General features: G+C 34.2%; 1 protein-coding gene across 4 annotated transcripts in view; it reads right to left on the minus strand.

The window, feature by feature from the left end:
* The window catches only part of CADM2 (cell adhesion molecule 2), a 1,061,838-nt gene that overhangs the window by 148,743 nt on the left and 892,060 nt on the right, over positions 1–21,035 (minus strand). For all 4 annotated transcript variants that reach the window (XM_072806514.1, XM_072806515.1, XM_072806516.1 and 1 more), the window contains one exon: positions 2,940–3,110. In XM_072806514.1, the coding sequence (XP_072662615.1) occupies positions 2,940–3,110 (171 nt within the window). The remainder of the gene's footprint in view (positions 1–2,939; positions 3,111–21,035) is intronic.

The following is a 21,035-nucleotide window of genomic DNA, read 5'->3' on the forward strand; positions in this document are numbered from 1 at the left end:
TGGCAGCTAACAATTGGCATCTGACAGCTAAGCTGAAATATTCTCAACAAACATAAACAATTCTCTAGAATCTAAACAATAATCAGCTAGAGCCACTCTGCGACTATGGGGTGGAGGAAGACAAAGGCAAGTCTATTCCACGTCCAGGTGTGAAACAAGACAGAGATCAAGACACTCAACAACAACAAAAATCAGCATGATTAACTGCTGCATCTTTATAATAGCATATCTAACTCTGCATTAATGATTTTGCTTTCTTGGTAAAAGTTACCACTGTACACATTCTTGATTTGTCCCCAATACTGACAGTATTTAATCCAGAACCCTCTTAAAATATTCAGGGCAAACCCAAATCCTGTCGAAACCCTCTTTATACTCTTTCTTATCAATACACAGAGATTCACCTGATATGCTTCTTCTTTGCCATAGCAAACTAAATATATCTGATTTTGCTTGACTATTGGTGGATTTCTGGGGAGTAATCATTAGCTGGTGACCTTTAATATTTCTGACTTAATTTTTTTCTTTTATTATATGTTGAAAATTACAGTTAAATTAGTAGTTAATTACTATTTTAAATTTTCCTTTGTTTTATATATGTGAAAAAGTTTAAGCCAAATGTTGATAACCTGGGTCCTCTCAATATACCAAACTATACAACTTTCCACATTTTGAAAGAACGTTGATAAAATAAGAAATAGAAAGGGGAAAGTGCTATAGGTTGAATGTTTGTGTCCCTCTAAAATTCATATGTTGAAACCTAATTCTCAATGTGATGTATTAGCAGGTAGGGCTTTGGTAAGGTGATGACTGACTGGGTTTAGTGCCCTTGCAAAAGAGCCCCAGAGAGCTCCTTGGCCCCTTCTGCCATGTGCAGACATGGAGGGGAGACAGCCATCTATGAACCAGGATGCAGTCAATTACCTGCTCCTTGAGCTTGAACTTCCAGCCTCCAAAACTGTGAGAAATAAACATCTTTGGTTTATAAGCCACCCAGGCTATGGGTATTTGTGGTATAGCAGGTTAAACTAAGGTAAGTGGCATTCACTGAAATTTTATCAAATGCCATAAACAAATAGTCTACTTTGATCTTTGCAGAACTAATTGTCGAATTTATAATCAAAGCTCAAACAGTTTTAGTAATTGTACCAAGGTGTCACTGCAAATAAATGCTGAAATTTGAAGATAATCTCAGTATGGGGCCTAAAATATGCTTGTTGCAGATTTGTTTCAATGAGAACAAGAGGAAAATTAATGAAGCTAACTTAATATAATCAAAAGTACTTAAAATATTACAGTAATTTCACTTACTATTAAACTAAGAATAATTAAAACAGTGAGCAATAATTAAAATCATAATCCTATTGACATTTCTCTATCAAAAATTGAAAAAATAAAGAAGTTTGGTCTTCCTGGTACTTCTCTGATCTGATCTCATAAATACTCTCCAGTTTTCCTTCTACTCTGGTCTTTCTAATATTTATTTAAAAATATATAATATTTGTATATTTACATATAAATACATTTATGATAATACAATATGTAATATAATTTAACATGATATGTAATACAATATATGTTTATAAATACATTATATATATGTTATATACTAACACATGTACACTTTCCTTGAACTCCATTCCCGTTTCTCAAATTGTACTCCTTATCATTTCTGCTTTATTATTTCTTTGTACATAGTCTGCTATATGTTGGTTTTATTTATTTTGCTATGCTGTCATTCCTACCTAGAACGGATGCTGTAAGAGAACTGGAGTCTGTCACTGGTGGTGGTGGTGGTAATCTTGACACTAGGCTAATCTCAATTTATTTTGTTATTTTTTGTCACTTATATTATGCCAGTGCCTAAAATTATGATTGTTTTATAGTAGGTACTTAATAGGTTCTTGTAAAAAATAAAAACAAAATGCAGTGAGGCTATTAAAAGACCAGTACTTAGATTTAAATTTTTAGGATTTAATGTAATTTTATAACACAAATTCTAAACTCAAACTATAACTTTATCACAAACAATTTCCAATATTTAAAAAAAATGAAGTGATACAATTCAGAAATGTAATTCTTGGACTCCACTTTTTTCAACTTTATCTTATATATTTCACTTGATTTATTTTTATTGGATAAATATTTCTAGATCACCTCTTATATTCCAGGGCCTTGCTAACTAATAAAAACATCATGATTACGAGTCTACCATGTGCTAGATGTATGAACTTGGCCAAATGACTCAATCACTATAATCTTCAATGTCTTCATCCATAAACTATGACTAAAGAGGAAAACTACCCATCAGGTGTTTGTGCTGTTGCCCTAACATGAGACGTAAGATGAAATACTGCCAGCAAAACATTTAGCACTGCCATTGGCCCGCTAGAGTCATCCAATTAATGTTGTTCCTATCACTTGTCAGTAATGAAGTTGATGATGAAAACATAATGGATATGCCGCTATATTTATAAAGACTTAGGATATCTCATATAGAAGGTAAAAAACTGTCTAATTTTAAAAGCACAGATGGGCAGATAGGACAACACATTCATGCATAACAAAGTTTCTTTCATACGGTAAGGTCCATCAAGGCACTCTCAGATTCCCCACCCTCATGGACTCTGTCAAAATAACTACTCTTCCTACCCTACCCATATGCATATACATGTATCATGTCACCATGTGGAACACATTTAGAAGTTTTAACTTTTAATAAGGATATTTCCTTTATTTCTCTTCCTTGTCAAGAATGATATTCAGTCAATAACTACTTTCCTCTGAATGTGATTAATACCAGGGAGAGTAGTTGTACTTCATTTTGCTGTTTTTGCTGCACATAGGTGGTACTTTAGGATATTTTGAAATGATTTTAAATGTAAGTGAAGAGATTTGCTCCTGCTGTGATAACTATAAAGGGAGTAGCATTTACTTACAGTGTATTTCTAGCACCTGCATGGCCACCTGAGGGGTGGCATTGAGGGATTCATGGTCTACTCTGCAGATCACAGTCACGCCATCATCGCTCCGGTCCACTCGGAAATCCAGTGTGCTGCTGACAGTGAAAGTCTTGCGATTTGCATCTTCTTCTTTTAGATATTTTACATCTAAAAGTAAAATATAAATTTTAAAATTCTGTGACATTATTTTTCAAAATGTAATAGATTTCACTTACTCAAGACACAACTGGAAGCACCATCCCCCCCTCTTTTCCAATTTTTAAAAAAGCAAATATTTGTTAATTTAATCCATTTTGGTTTGAGTAAATAAAAATATAACTACTTCAGAAATAAAATTTAAAAGGTAGCAATATAAATAAAATAAAAGGGTAGGACACAGAACTATAATCCTTTAGTGCAAGGGTGTTTTTGTTTTTAATATTCCATTTGAGAAATCATGCCATTTTACAATATTAACCTCCTTCATTTAGATTTAAATTTTACATAAGAATAATCTTAATACTCTGAGCTACATGTACAGTTGGGAAGGTCAAATTCACAACATCTGGTTAGGTCTAAAGAAAGTACAATGTATTTGAATTATGATTTCAACATGAACAATGCAAGACAAACATAATTGCTAAGGCATACCTACAATGAGATAGTTATCTTTTATAAAGAAAAATAGGGGACATGGATACAAAAATTCTCAATAAAATACTAGCAAATAGAATCCAACAGTATATTAAAAGAATCATTCAGCACAATCAAGTAGCATTTATTACTGGACTGCAAGAGTTGTTTAATATTCACAAATAAATCACATTAATAAAAGAAAGGATAAGAATCATATGGCCCCATCAATAGATGCAGGAAAACCATTTGACAAAGTACAGCATCCATTTTTGATAAATCCCCCAACAAAGTAGGGTGAGAATGAACCTACCTCAATATCATAAAGGCCAAATACAAAAGACAAGCAGCAAGTATAATCCTCAATGGAGAAAAACAAAACTACTATTCTATGGTCAGGAACAAGACAGGGATGTCCACTTTCACCACTGTTATTTAACATAGTACTGGAAATCCTAGCCTCCATGATCAGATAACAAAAACAAATAAAAGGCATCCAAATCAGCAACAGATGATATGATACTCTGTGTAGAAAATCTGAGGGACTCCACCAAAAAATTTCTAGAACTGATAAATGAATTCAGTAAAGTTGCAGGATACAAAATCAACATAGAGAAATCTGTGGCATTTCTATACACCAATAATGAAGGAGCAGAAAGAGAAATCAAGGAAATGATCCAATTTATAATTGCACCAAAAAACATAAGATATCTAGGAATAAACAAAAGAAGTAAGTGTTATATACTTTTAAGAGTAAAGGAATTGAAGATGACACAAAGAAATGGAAAAACATTCCATGATCATTGATTGGAAGAACAAATATTGCTAAAAGCAATTTAAACATTTAATACAATCCCTATTAAAATATCAAGTGTTTTTCAGAGATTGAACAAACAATCCTAAAATTTGTATGAAGCCACAAAAGACACTAAATAGCAAATATAATCTTGAAAAAGAAAACCAAAGCTGAACGTATCACAAATCTGGATCTCAAGTCATAACACAAGGCTATCTTTAGTCCAAGACAGTATGGTTCTGGCACAAAAACAGACACATTGACCAATAGAACAGAATAGAAAACCCAGAAATGGACCCACAACTATATGGTCAATTAATATTTGACAAAGCAGGAAAGAATATCCAAAGGAAAAAAAGACAGTCTCCTCAACAGATGGTGTTGAGAAAACTGGACTGTGCAACATGCAGAAGGATGAAACTGGACCACTTTCTTACACCACACACAAAAATAAATTCAAAATGGATGGAAGACCTAAATGCGAGACAGGAAACCATCAAAGTCTTAGAAGAGAACACAGGCAGCAACCTCTTTGACCACAGCCATTGCAACTTCTTAGTAAACATGTCACCAGAGGCAAGGGGAGAAAAAAAGCAAAAATAAACTCTTAGGACTTCATCAAGATAAAAAGTTTCTGCACAATGAAAACAATCAATAAAGCTAAAGGCAGCTTACAGAATAGGAGAAGATATTTGCAAATGACATATCTAGTAAAGGGTTAGCATCCAAAATCTATAAAGAACATATCAAACTCAACACCCAAGAAACAAATAATACAATTAACAAATGGGCAGAAGACATGAATAGACACTTTTCCAAAGTAGACATCCAGAAGGCTAACAGAAACATGAAAAGGTGCTCAACATCACTGACCATCAGGGAAATGCAAATCAAAACCACAATGAGACACCACCTCACACATCTCAGAATAGCTAAAATTAACAACACAGGAAACGACAGATGTTAGCAAGGATGTGGAGAAAGGGCAACCCTCTTATACTATTGGTGAGAGTGCAAACTGGTGCAGCCACCCTGGAAAACAGTGTAGAGGTTGATCAAAAAGTTAAAAATAGAGCTACCCTATGATCCAGCAATTGTACGATTAGGTATTTACCTAAAGGATACAAAAATTCTGAGTCAAATAGACACATGCACGCTTGATGTTTATAGCAGCACTATCAACAATACTCAAGTTATGGGAATAGCCTAAATGTCCATCAACCGATGAATGGATAAAGAAAATATGAAAAATTACTCAGTCATCAAAAAGAATGAAATTTTGCTATTTTCAATGACATAGATGGGGCTAGAGTGTATTATGCTAAGCACCATAGGTCAGTCAGAGAAAGACAAATACCGTATGATTTCATGAATGTGTGAAATTTAAGAAACAAAACAGATGTGCATAGGGGAAAAAAGAGAGAGGTAAACCATAAAACAGAGAGTTCTCTTAATTAGAACAAACTGAGGGTTGCTGGAGGGGAGGTGAGCAGGGATGAGTTAAATGGGTAATGGAGAATAAGGAGGGCACTTGTTAGGATGAGCCCTGGGTATTGTACGGAAGTGATGAATCACTAAATTCTATTCCTGAAACTAATATTACACTATATGTTAACTAGCTGGAATTTAAATAAAAATTTGAAACAAAAAAAAAAGAAGGAAAATTTTACTTGAAAGAAAAAAGACAGTCATCTGAATAATTTGAATATTTAAAAGTATACATTTGCAGTGAAATTTACACTGAGATAAATACTCTTCCCTTGGCTGAAGAATTTATTTCAGCATAAATGAAACAAATCTTGAGGAATACTTTCCTCAAGATGTGAATTCATTTACTGATATTTAAATTTTTGCGTATGATTTTTTTTTAAAAAAACTTACTTATTCATGAGAGACACGAAGAGAGAGAGGCAGAGACAGGCAGAGGGAGAAGCAGACTCCATGTGGGGAGCCTGATGCGGGACTCGATCCCAGGACCCCGGGATCATGCTCTGAGCCAAAGGCAGATGCTCAACCACTGAGCCACCCAGGCATCCCTATTGCATATGATTAAGATTTCTTATGAAATGGTGCACTCAGGGATTATTTGTTCTCTATGGAAAAGAGGCTTAATAATATCTTCATTTAATTTAAAATTTCTTAAGTCTAAACTAGTTGATAAGAGGAGGGTAATTTTAATGGATTAGAAATCAAAATGATAGGCTAAAGTTAAGATATTATAACATGATCCTATATGTAGTTTCAGGAAAAAGCTGTTCCATTTTCTTACTCTTTCATGTCTAATGAACAACGATATTTTTAGGGAAAGAGTTATGTTCAATAAAGTACAAAAATATTTGATTTTACTATTTAATAAATAATTTTAAAAACATTTAAGGACATATTAATGACAACAAAGTAATGTAAGCTGAGCTAATCCATTGTGTTCTGTCAAAGATTTGACCTTGAAAGTAATTCTGAATTTGAGGTATTTGTGGGTAGATATTTGTATGTTGCACTGAGTTTTACTTTTTTCAGAGAAGTCTGACTTTATCTTATTGATTTCAAAAATAAAATAATTATTCATAAAGAATAAAACTAGGTAAATGTTCTATGTCTTGTTCTTGAAAATAAATGCTCATGATTGTGTTCACATATTAGGAAAAAAATCACCTAATTAAGATTTTACCATTAAAAAATTTTACATAATTTAGGAAGTTTTGAGAGTAAGAAAAATTTCTAACATTTGACATATAGGGAAGGGACATAAAATGCTCAATTTATCTTATAACTAAAAATTAATCATACAAGATACAAAGTTCTTCATAAATTATCTTGCAAAATAACTCATTTTTGCTAACCAGTCATTTCTGTGATTTTTCCATTTAAATATTAGTTTAAATCTTAATTAAAAAAGATATTAAAATATGCAATTATTCCCTTTTAGTCAAAATATGTCAGGATAACACAGATGCATTTATAATCTTTTGTTATATTAAAAATATATATATTTATTTATGTGAACATATATATATATATATATATATATATATATATATATGAGCCCTTTTACCTTTTAGTGTTTTATAGATTTATACAAATTTTTGCCTCATTTTTATATTAATTTGTATAAATCCATGTCCAATGTTTTCTGGTTTGTAATTCTAAGCAGTGGCAGTATAAGAAAATTTAGATCTCTTAGTAAACCACTATTATAATTATGTTTCACAATATATGAAAGACAAAACATTGCTGCTAATTGTTTAATTTTAATAACAGCTGTATTTTAAGAACCCACACATCTGCTTCCTTTAGCCAATTCCTCTACAAAAGTATCATTTAATGTAATATTAAATGGACACATAAAATCTGATAGCATCGCATAAAATTTTAATGAGCATCATTCAAATAAAATAAACAAAAGTATAATTTGTTGCTTTTAATATTAGCTTATGTGACACCTTATAGGGTTCCTAAAAGCAATAAAATGAACAGAAAAAAACATCAATAAGAGCCAATCATTTTATCTTTTCTGTTTCATGCTGATCTCCTCCTTACCACCCTCACCCCCTGCCCCCCCAAAAAACCAGGCAGGAAGTAGTACTTAAAATCTAAGTCTATTTTTGGGTTCTAGCTTTATAAAATAACTGATGCATTCACAGTTATAGAATCAATAAAAATTTTTTTACGTTGTACAGTTAATTTGCTGATTGCATGTGTATTCTTGTTTCCTGTTCTGTCTTGTTTCAGTGTTTCCATTGTTTCTCCTTTAGCATGTCTTTCATTACATTGTGATCTACAGCAGTATTTTTTAAGAATTGATGCGCATACAAATCACCTTTGGATCTTGGCAGAAATGCAGATTCTGATTCAAGATGTTGTGGGATGGATGGAGCCTGAAAGTCTGCTGCTGGCCATGGACATATTTTGAGGAGAAAGAGTAAAGATCAGTGATGTAACCATCAATGAAGAGGAAATATTGGGACTTTTCTCTCTCCATCTCAAGCTATCTCTATCCATCATTTTAATTTACTCTCTTCCTAACCTTCCATTCTACCTTTACTATTTTAAAATATATATTTCTTCTCATTTTTTACATTTTTCAAAATATCCATTTCATATATTATATAATGTATTGGTATGATGGTCAACACAAGTTGAGAGCAAGCAATAAACAGAGGTGTTTGTAGGATTAGTTTCCTTCATAATCCTTGCCGCCACCCTTCTATCATTTTCCAAGGAGGTTTTGGACTTTTACCACTTGTTCACAAATAATCAGAACAGTGATTGCTTTGGGTGGGTGGCAGTTGAGAACTTTATTATGCTATCATTGTATATGTTGAAATTTTCTATAATAAAAAACCTAAAAACAGATCTGTCTAGGAAAATTCCTCAAGTATTTTCCTGAACATTTCTTTTTTTTTTTTTTTTTTTTTTTTTTATTCATGAGATACACACACAACACTCACACACACAGGCATAGACAGAAGCAGGCTCCATGAAGGAAGTCCAACATGGGACTCAATCCCAGGACTCCAGGATCATGCCCTGAGCCAAAGGCGGCACTAAACCACTGAGCCACCAGGGCTGCCCTCCTTAACATTTCTTGAACGTTAAGTCTCAAAGTAAATAATTTTCTACTAGTTTTTATATTTGTATTTATGAGACTTGGAATGTAGAATAGTAGTCTGCTTCTATTTGGGTTTTAGATCTTTATCTTACTTAGAGCTAAGGTTGAAAAAAAAAGCAGATGATGTAATCATGAGCAAGACTGCTGAAGCCCTCAAATTAACAGATTTAGAAGCCCTACATCAGGTTAGCTAAGGAACAAAGGTCATCTGTGTATTGTTTTTTTACATCCAAATTTTTCATAAAATATCAAATCTGAGGAGCTACATCCACATCCATCTCTCCACATTTATAATGTTAGGTCACCTGCCTCTATGTCTGTAGTTTTAGCTCCTTTTGGATTAGATTTTTTCTAAAAGAAATCATCTAAAGTGATTAAAGTTCCATAGAACTTCACTTTGTATCCACAGTGGTTCTAATCACCCTGTGTATTACAATCTGAATTTTTGTGATTTATTTCCTTTCATTACTTTTGTGAATTTATCCCATTTAAACAGATCCAGAAAGAAAATAATCTTAGTTTTATAAAGGATAATCTTGTTTTGCATCTTGGAGTAGCCAGGCATGCACCTAATGTGGGCCAGTTTCCCTTTAATCCATTGGAAGACCATTGTGCCACAGCCACACTGGGAACAAGATAAGATTTAGACACAGCTTTCACTTGTTCCCAGTACTGCGAGAGCCATACCTCCTCATCAGTGAGAGGTATCTCTTAGGAATTATGTAGGGGTATTATGTGACTTCCCCTGATCTATTTGGGTTTCTAATTCTCTGGCCACGATCTCACGGCCACGACCAATCTGCAGGATCACAATGTTTTCCCCAGATATTGATGCTCTTATAGAACTTGAACTTTACTATTATTTTCAGAGTCTGGGTTTGTAACAGTATTTTATGGTGGATCAGATGATAATTTTAGGGAATTATTCTGAATCCATATTAATGGTACTTAAATGATTTGACCTACTTACCTGAACGTAGGTCATCTTGTCATAGAGAAGAGAAAATGTGGGCACTATACGAGATGACTTTATGTCAAAAATTTGAAACAACCATTTTGATCTACAGCCATTGTGATCTACAGCAGTATTTTTGGATATGTTGTGTAATTACTGTTACACAACTGGATATATTGTGTAATTACTGTTTAAAAGAAGTTCTATAGATCAAATTTTCTAAAACTACACCATTTTTAGAAGATAACCAACTCCCTATTACTTTGTTAGATTGACATAAAGTAACTATGCCTGGTTAACTCATTCAGTAACTTATATGCATATCTTATTTTTTTGAAGATTTATTTGTTTTAGAGAGAGAGAGAGTGCACAAGAGAGAATGTGAGGGGAAGGAGCAGAGGAAAAGGGAGAAAGAAACAAACTTAAGCAGACTCTGCACTGAGCACAGAGCTCAGGCAGGCCTTCATCTCATGACACAACCTGAGCTGAAACCAAGAGTCCATTGCTTAACTGACTGTGCCACCCAGGCGCCCCTTAGATGTGTGTTTTAAAATCAATTTGTCTTGAAAGGAATGTCAGTACTTTATTTTTTTTCTCTTAAGATTAAGCGTTCAAAAAGTATTTTACAAAGCATCTTTATTTAATATTCAAGGTAAGTATTTTGTTTCTGCTTTAAACTTTTTCCAGAAGAAAAATATTGAAGCCACATCTTATATGATAGAGCGTTAAGTCTGATTAACCATTTTCATTTGTTCACTGGAGAAAACTTCAAAACAAATTCATGAGGCAAATCTCTTTTTTCGCCTATGAGTGTTCCTTCCTATAACTCCAACTGGAAGGGGACAGATTTCTTCTCATAGTATTCCACATTTATTAGAGGTGCCATCCTGTTTTTTAAAGCTATGGTTCTACCATTAGCCAGTATACAAAATAACCATTTTATTTGGCAAGGAATTTTACTGAAACTCAGTTCTTGTTAATAGATTTCAAAAGTTCAAAAAAGTGTAGTAATATTTTTGGAGAACTGATGAAGAGGAGATACTTTGCTTATATAAATATTCTAAAACCTCTCTTTCAGTTTATTCAGACGGCGAAATGTTATTCTTTGATCAGGTGTCTCTTCAGTGTCTGCATTGAAAGGTACTATGAATATATGCTATATGGATCTTGTTATATGTACCCTGATTCCACTAAATACAAACACATTTGTCTGAAACACGTGGATTCAGAGAGGAATTCTCTTTGTCTCTTGACACTCAGCACCAGAAAATGTTAGACCTATTTCATACACTGTTTTGTGGACATAATAATTAACTGATCATGTCTTTTTCTTTGTAGTCAATAAAAGTACTAACAAAAAAGTTTGTGACTCATCATTGGCAAATGTGAAAGACTTAATGAATAGGATTTGCTTGCTTATCTCACTTCAAGTTTTATCTTGTTTTCTTTACTAATTTTGAGGTTGTTCCAAATTCAGTATCATTACCTTTTATGTTAATCCATGGGGTTTTTTTCTGTATTAATGCAAATACTTCTAGCATATTATGAGTTGTAAGAGTCACTCTCCTTCAAAAAAACCAAAAAACGAAAAACTGGACGTAGTTCAATCATTGATGGCTCAGAAACAGTCAAATGTCTATTAGGATTTAAAACCTTAGAAGAACATTAAGAACTATATTGCTGAGTCTAGTAAAACAATCAGTAAGGAGTAGAACCATCTCCTTTGAAAATTATTGAGGTAAAGTCTTAGATCACTTTCACTCAAGTGACTAATTCTATATTTAATTCTACATTTATATTTATTCAATTCTATATTTAGTTTCCTGTACCTCAGAAGGATATTCAGAACTAGTTTGCTTTGCTTAGGACAGCATCCAGTAAAAATGAGTCACCACCTCTAAAATTATTATGGTAAAGTCTGAGACCACTTTAACACAAGTGGTTCATTTATTCTCTAGATTAAAACCTTGAGCATTTACCACATGCTTGACACCATGTCAGATTCCATATATAAAAAGTTGGGTGAGGAAATAAACTCTAGCCCAGTGAAGTGGACAGATATGTAAATATATTATTTAAATATTTTTAAAACTACTGGTATGTTCAAAATAATAGAGTATAACAGTTTAAGAACTAACAATACCAGATCTTTTCTCTGATCTTCACCCTATCAGATATATCTTTTGAAAGGAGTATAAGAGATAGACTATCTTGGAGAAAAGTGGTTACTTAGAAAATTAGTTAATAATTGTGAGAACCAAGATAGAGATTAATTTGTATTCAAGAATATCTTCTTTAAACTATTATCACTTTCTTTGAATAATCAGCAGCAATATTAATATTATTTATTTCTACAATACTAATACAATGGACTAACTTACAGCATTTGCCAGTTTCAACAAAGTCTTCCTCTTTCTGACTTACACAACATGATAATGAGCTTTGAGGTATATACTGCATGGTTTGTGAAATTTATCTTGGGAAATTTGGAGTTAGTTTTCACACTACCTATTATTCATAAATACAAAACTCAAAAAAAGTGGTAGGAAGGGGAAGAATAGCAGCCTTTTGCAAATCTAATCCCAGACCACAACGTTTCAGTAGAGACTCCTTAATATTTTATATCTAATGGAATTAGAGTCATAAAATCTAAAAATTTTATCAGAATGTGAACATAAGTTATCCTCTATAGCACCTATACTTATTGAATGTGAATTCATAGTGTTTGCCATAACCAGGTTGGCCTTTTAGTGTTAAATTCCTCTCCTATGTAATTTCTTTTGTAGACATTCTTTGCTTATAATTGCCATGTTCTGTAGCACGTGACTTGAACCAGGTATAATTAAATCTGAAGAGGTACCTAAGCCCAGGGTGACTAATCTCCAGGGTGGCAAGCATGAGGTTTTATCCCCAAGCAGAAATAATGTAATCAAACTAGTTTCTGATTCTCTATCACATCTTAACACGATTTAAAACCTTGAAGAATTCAAAGAAATTGAAGTTAAAAACACGTGTTTGAGCATGTATGCACACATATATCCTACAGCTAGTATGAGGAAAGCCATGATTTAGCCAATCTAATGAGAGAATAGAATTCATGAGGTGGAGGAAAGGTGTGCCAAATAGAGGAAGAAGCAGATAGCCCATGGCAACAATAGACTGAAAGGAGCTAAGTAACTATGAAGCCAGTCAATCAGTGACCTCTTTATATACAGGGCACAACTTTTATGGCTATAACTAGGTTCCCTCATGTTCCTTTCACTTGGCCATGGTCAGAAAAACCTTACAATAATTGCTCTTCACTTGAGAGTAGGTTGAGTGAACATCAGTGTCACTAACCAAAAATCTGGACAGGAGAAATCAACTTTCACTTATAGTACTTTCTAAGAACAGATTTTATATTTTGTGCACTCTGGGTTTTTTTCTATTTTTAGGCTAAATCAAAAGATTACGCCACCTGACTTAAACAAAACAAAACAAAACAAAACAAAAAAACAAAAAACAAAACAAAACAAAACAAAAAAGACAAAACTACCTGACTCTAAGTTTGATGCCTCAGAGTACTCACTATATTTGTATAGATTTTAATACCCTTTCTCCTATTGAAGACTGAACGATTTATTCTATTTTATATTTTAAAAGGTGATTTATTGTAGGACCCAAAAGATGATAAAAGATGGCAGAAAAAAATTAAGGTCTCAGGTCTCTGAGATCACCATCTGAGCTGAAACCAAGAGTCAGACACTTAACCGACAGAGCCATCCAGATGCCCCAGTCTGTTCTTAATTAATTAAAGTTAGGCATATTTTGTCAGGTAAGCATTCATTTCCTTCGTCTAGTTAGTAGTTTCATCCATGTCAGCCTGTATAAGTTGTGGGCAGTTGTCAATTTGTTACTGTTTTTCTTTGAAGTGTATTTCTTCATTTCTTCCTATTATCCCTCTCCTCAAAAACTAAAGACAATGTTGGTCTAAACTCTGAATAAATGAACAGTTTCTGTCTTGGAAAAGTGCAAAAGCTAGTGATGGATCATCAAAGACCTGGAATGGGACACATTAAACGTAAATAAATAATCTTTATCTGATGCAGTTCTATTGTTTTATCACCTTTTTGACTTATTGACTACTGTTGATTGCCGCTTCTTTTCTTTTACTTAGAATTATATTTACTCTGTATTTGCCTTTTGTTTCTTCTCTTCACTATCTTTTTTAGGCATAGCCATCCTTAAGGCAGCCCAAGGGTGGGAGTTCAGTTATATTTAACTATAGAGAAAAGAGAAGAAGAAGGGAGATCAACAATATAATTTTTAAAAAGATTAATTAAAGGGGCACCTGGGTGACTCAATTGGTTAAGACCCAGGTCTTGTTTTCAGCTTAAGTCATGATTTCTCAATGGTGAGATTGAGCTCTACACTGGGCTCTACACTCAGGGGGAGTCTGCTTTTCTCTCCCTCTCCCCCTCTCCTCAACCCCTCCTACAACTTGCATGCTCTCTCTCTAAAACAAATAAATCCTAAAAAAAAGACTAATTAAAAACTAACCAAATTAAAACATGTCAAATTATTAAATCATTTCTTAAAATTCATACATGACCTTCTTATATAAAGTTCATGAAGAAGAACATAATTAAAAATAGCCTACCAGGAAAAGGGAATTTATGGAACAGTTTTATCTCTAGAGGCAAGAAATAAATTTTGACATAACATGGTCAAAAAAAGAAATGTAATTTTTTTCTGTGAAAAAATAGCAGGAAATGAGAGATAGAATAGTTTATAAGGATAAATAAAGGAATGAAAGGAATGAAATATATTAGAATAATTTATGAGTTTACATTGTAAAAAAGACATGAATATAAAAAAGAAATCAGGGGCACTTGGGTGGTTCAGAAGCATCTGCCTTCAGCTCAGGTCATGATCCCAGGGTCCTGGGATGGAGCCCTATGTGGTGGGGCTCCCTGCTCAGTGGGGAGTCTGCTTCTCCTTCTCCCTCTGCCCCTCCACCCCTCTTGTGCTCTCCGTTTTTCAAATAAATAATAAAATCTTAAAAAAAAGCCGAGGACAATTTCCAGAATATCAGCATAGGGGACTCTGCAGACTCCTCCAGTGAAACAACCAGAACTGGTGAAAATTATTTAAATATACATATACGTATGTTCTTTAAAAATCATCTAATAGTATACAGCAACTTATGAAACAATTATTCAAGAAAATCAATTAAATCTCAGTAAGAACAAAGAGAGCTTGTAGTATTTAAGACATGACCTGTTCCCTACCTTCACCCCACCTCCAACTCAGCACAAGGGAAGCTTACCTCCTAATGAATGTTGCCCAGATGATGGGACCCATCCTCCCCACCAGCTCACTTTCAAAGGCTATCGTATTTTCTCAGCAGAGCCAGGTGTTCCCCTCATTCCTGCTGTCAGTTGCAGAGGCCCAATTCCAAGGGAGTGTGGCTGAGGCTCTTTTTTCTTTTTTTTTTCTTTTTCTTTTTCTTTTTCTTTTTTTTTTTTCTTTTTTTTTTTTTTTTTTTTGAGGCTCTCTTTTTCTACCCAGTCTGAACTCAGGCCAAGAATACAAAGACCATCATGGCTCTTGCCCCAGTTCACTCATAAAGTGGACATTTCAAGCCAGAGAAACAAGGGGAGAAAACCAGGGCTGCCGCCACTCCCCCAGCACCCTGCTTATAAAGAGTGACATAGTGTCACTTTGAAAGAAGTAAAACATTCTATCAAAGTGAGTTTGGATACATTTCACTCTTCTTCCTGTACATCCTCTTAAATTCATTCTATCACCTTAAAACAAACAAGCAAACAGACACAATTAAAACGCATCACCATTAAATAAAGTATTACTTATTTAAAGTTGGCAGGGAAGAATATCAAAAAAGAGAAAGTTGTATCAAGAGAGAACTCCAGACCTTTTCAGGGTCTCACCCACTGTTTAGCAAAGCAAGCACTGATAAGTGTATCTGGGTGAGGGGTGAGGAAACTGAGCCTGAGACAAGAACCATCTAAAAGGATTAGAGGAAATAGCACATGATGCTCACACAGTGGGGAATAGTGTTGTGACCAATCTGATTGAAAACAATAATTCCTAGCATAAATACTGCTCTGGTCTTGCCTAAGAAATTTTTTAAAGACTCTGAAAGGATTAAACCCTTTCTAAGTAACTTGACCAGAAGGAAGCATAATAATACTGACAGAGATATGAGAATATTCAGCATCGAAAAGGCAAATTTCACAAAGTCTGGAATCCAATCAAAAACTGCATTCAAAGAAGCAGAAAAATGCTATCTATAATGAGATCAATCAATCAATCAATCAAACCTGACCTTGAAATAATAGAGCTAAGAGAAATAAAAGATAAGGGCATTGAAAATAAATTCAAAACCTAAAGATACGAAATTTATGCAAATAATTTTTGTGATCTTGGGTTAGGCAAAAATGTCATCCATAAAATATGAAATTATGATTTATAAAAGTAAAAATAATAATAAAAAGGTTGGGCTTTATGAAGTAGTACTTCATAAAATTGTTTGGAAGTGTCTTTAAAAATTGAATATAGGTCTGCCATATGACCCATTCATTCTGGCCCTAGTCATTGCCAAGAGAGATGAAAGCATATCTACATATAAAGACTTACACACAATGTTCATAACTACTTAGTTGGTACAGCCTCATACCATAAATAACTCAAATATCTATCACCAGATAAATGGATATACAAATTATAGAATAGATTCATACAATAGAATATCAGCAATAAATAGGAATAACTTTTACATATGCAAGAACAGGGATAAATCTGAAAATACTTACACTGAGAAAATCAAAAGAAAAGAAAATTAACTGAGTCTATTTATATAGAATTCTAGAAAATGCAAACTAATCTGCAATGACAGAACAGTGGTTCTAATTTGAGCATGAAATGAGGAGTGGAGAGAGAAGTTTAAGAGGGAAGGAGTTTTTTTTTTTAAAGATATGAGGAAAGGATTATAAAGGAGTATAAACAAATGCTTCAATGATGCATTTGTTCATTATCTTGATTGATGCGGTTTCATCAGTATATACAAATATGAAAATCTACCAAACCGTCCAGTTCAAATATGTGTATATTGTTTTCTATTATATCTCAATAAAGCTGTTTTTAAAAAAATTAAAAAGAAAGTTTCTCAAAGTTTTGGGGGATAACTTATTATCATTAACCATTCATGATCACATGAAAGTTGCTTTCTCTATTTCCATAAGATATCTCATGTATATCATGGTGTGGCCTGCAGCATCTTGAGGTAATACACTTAAAATCATTCAAAAAATTTTAGATTGTCCATGTTGTCACACACAGAGACACACACATACGACATACAGGTACTGTTAATGCTGTTTTCTTTTCTCATCTAATACGTGTCCAGCATGATCCAGATTTAAATGACTAGGACATTTCCAAAGTGGTAGGTATAAACAAAGAACATGAAAAATCATTGATTTATGGGGTACAAGTTTAACTATTGATACTTTTGGTTAATCCTTATCATCTATGACACAGGGACATTAAACACAGGGGACACAAGTTTTTCCTTTTTATTTTCTTCTTCAGGGAATTTACAATCCCTTTTTTGCATATTAGTATTTCTCTCATTCAAATCAAATTTATGTAAAACTGATGTTAAATGAAGCATTAGACTGAATCTAGTTTTGCAACACCAAACAGAATATGTAAATTCAATAAATAATCTACCATGTTTCAAAGTGCATTTCATAGAATTCAGTGCAAAACAACATAAAAGCATGAAAGAAAAACAATTATGTGGTCAAAGAATACTGTTAAGATGTCAGCTAAAGGAATTTTTGCACAAATTCTCAGAAATGTTAAAATGCTAGAGTATATTTTGACTTAGTTTTACACAATCTCTTTGTAAGAACAGACTCATAATGTACACGGAATATTAAGCCTTATTTTCTGAATTTAGTCAATTAGAACCCCTTCCTTTGTTTCCTCAATAATACTTGGCTTAGTGGTCTCTAATTCTGTGCATTCTCAAAAATAGTGAGCTAAGGATCACTAGGAATAGGCATTTTAAAACTAGTACCTCAGATGATTCTTTTTTTTTTTTAAGATTTTATTTATTTATTCATTCAGGAGAGACACACACAGAGAGAGGCAGAGAACCAGGCAGAGGGAGAAGCAGGCTCCACGCAGGGAGCTCGATCTCGGGACTCCAGGATCACGCCCTGGGTCAAAGGCAGGCGCTAAACCGCTGAGCCACCCAGGGATCCCCACCTCCGGTGATTCTAATCCAAGCCGTTTAATGGCCACTTTTTGAGAAACACAGCATTTGGAAATTCACTCTCATGCTTCCAAATGCTGTAAAAATTATTTGCTACATAGTCTACAGTAAAATTACACTACATTTAGCCAACCTGAAAATGAGCTGTTGCATTATTTTTGATTGGTGTGATAGTGTGTGTCAAAACCCCTGTTCACATGGGGAGATACAGCTTAAGTCCACTTAAGCCTGATGGTCAACATTTGACACACACAATGTATAATAAGTAAATAACACTTGTAGAATACAGGCAATACCATTAGGTAGCAACAAGCTTCAGTGACTCGCCACAAAGTCAGGCTCTGCTGCATATGTATGTCCTTCATGGCATAATTCTGAAGGGAGGAGGAAGCACTGCACACATGAAAAGCGATGACTGTTTTAAAGGCTAAAACTGAAAACGTCCCTCATTGTGAGATGATAAACCTTTTATGGTCAGAATACCTTCCCTAGACATAGTTCACCTAACTCCAAAAACCTATTAAGCTTAACTTTTAGATTCTGTATAATTACTTCAACTTCAATATTTTAAATAAACATTATTACATATTTCTGAACTAATTCTTCCTAATGCCTCTTTTATTTCCATATGTTCATTACTAAAATCACTCAAAGTTATATTGTCTTTCAGCTTTCTTTTTGCTTCATCTCTCAGAACTATTCACCAGGTTCCTCTAAAATTTGGCTTCTTTTTCACATCCATCTTCTTTTTTAAAAATTCCATTTTATTCCCACTAAAAACTCCATTTTACCATTAAGTCAGAGCCTAATTAGTTCATACTTGAAATGTCCCTTAGATATTCTTCCAGCCTTCAGCTTTCTCCCCAGACTCAAGTGCTAGGTCTTAGAATATTCAAGTTCAGTCTTTGCCAGATGTATGACCATAAGAAATTATTCTGCTTCTTTAGATCTCAGTTTTCTGTTGTTACAAAACAAATTATCATAAGCTTAATGGCTTAAAGCAACGCACATAATCTCTATGGATTAGGAGTCCAGAAGGCTTCTCCTGGTCTTCCTGTCAATACCACCAGACTGAAGTTACGGTGTTGGCTGGGGCTGTGATTCCCATCTGAGTTTTAGGGTCTTCTTCAAGCTCACTGGTTGTTCACAAATTTATTTCCTTTATTTACAGAGGCTACATGTCTGAGGTCCCCCCTTGTTCACTAGCTGTCACTCAGGAACTGCTTCCAGCAACCAGAGGTCCCTCACAGCTCTTTGCCAGACTCCCTATAGGCAAGGGAGTCTGTGGCAAACAGGGATTGCAAGATTACTGTTTACTTCCTTTCAGGCCGGGAGGAGAATGTCTCTCTGACACTTCATTCCTTTATAAAGATCTCACCTCATTATATCAGGTTTGCCCTTGAGACTCATCCTTTGATGAACTCAAGAGAGACACATAATTATATCTGCCAAGTCCTTTTTGCGATATAAGGCAACATGATCAAGGACGTGACATCACATGTGCTATACTCACAAGCCTGTCCTACCTTCAAGGAGAAGAGATCATACATGATGTGGGGCACTGAGAGTTGTCATGGAATTCAGCCTAACACCAAAATGTAAAATCTGGGAAAGAAATCTGGAGATTTCATGATAGTAACTGTTCAAACTACAAATTGATAATCTTATACATGAAATGAAAAATTAATGACGTTTATAAAAGTTTGTAAGGTTCATAAAATATAACTTCTCAGGGAACTAGCAAATTTCAAAAGGCAATGCTCATCTTTTTCCCAGACTAAATGTCAAATATTCAGACTTCCTTACAACACAGAAGATTAAAAGCTGCAGTGAAACCACCTATGGTTTTGAATAGAGAGCTATCCAGAAGCACCAAAAGGATTTCTGAGTTAGACTCATGGCAGGGGAAGAGGAAGGGACGGATAGATGAAAATTATGCTTCATTCTATTCTTTAAAGCTCATAGAAAAAAAAAGTTTCAACTATTGCCTACAGAATAAAATTCCAAACCCCTTACTATGGAATAAAAGATCCTTGAAGACTTAATTGGCCCTGGCTTTCCTGTTTACTTTTCGCATCTATATCACACAGAAAGTTCTATGGTTACTGCAAACATGCTTTTACTCTGCACAAATACATGGTTTCTTTCCTTAGAATGCTCTACTACCTACTTGTACCCACAACCCATATGATGATTCAATTCATTGTTTAATATCCACTCATTTATTTAGCAGCTATTTACTGAGTGCCTATATCCATCAATCAATTGTTAAGTCTTAACCTCTTCTCCCACAAAGTAGGGCTGCTCCCTTCTTCTTCTTCTTCTTCTTCTTCTTCTTCTTCTTCTTCTTCTTCTTCTTCTTCTTCTTCTTCTTCTTCTTTTCTTCTTCTTCTTCTTCTTCTCCTTCTCCTTCTCCTCCTTCTTTCTCCTCCTCCTCCTCCTTCTTTCTCCTCCTCCTCCTCCTCCTCCTCCTCCTCCTCCTCCTCCTTCTTCTTCTTCTTCTTCTTCTTCTTCTTCTTCTTCTTCTTCTTCTTCTTCTTCTTCTTCTTCTTCTTCTTCTTCTTCTTCTTCTTCTTCTTCTTCTTCTTCTTCTTCTTCTTCTTCTTCTTCTTCTTCTTCTTCTTCTTTTCTTCTTCTTCTTCTTCTTCTTCTTCTTCTCCTTCTCCTTCTCCTCCTTCTTTCTCCTCCTCCTCCTCCTCCTCCTCCTCCTCCTCTTCCTCCTCCTCCTCCTCCTCCTCCTCCTCCTCCTCCTTCTTCTTCTTCTTCTTCTTCTTCTTCTTCTTCTTCTTCTTCTTCTTCTTCTTCTTCTTCTTCTT

The sequence above is a fragment of the Canis lupus genome, chromosome 30, assembly GCF_048164855.1.
Source record: "Canis lupus baileyi chromosome 30, mCanLup2.hap1, whole genome shotgun sequence".
NCBI classification, from domain to species: domain Eukaryota; kingdom Metazoa; phylum Chordata; class Mammalia; order Carnivora; family Canidae; genus Canis; species Canis lupus.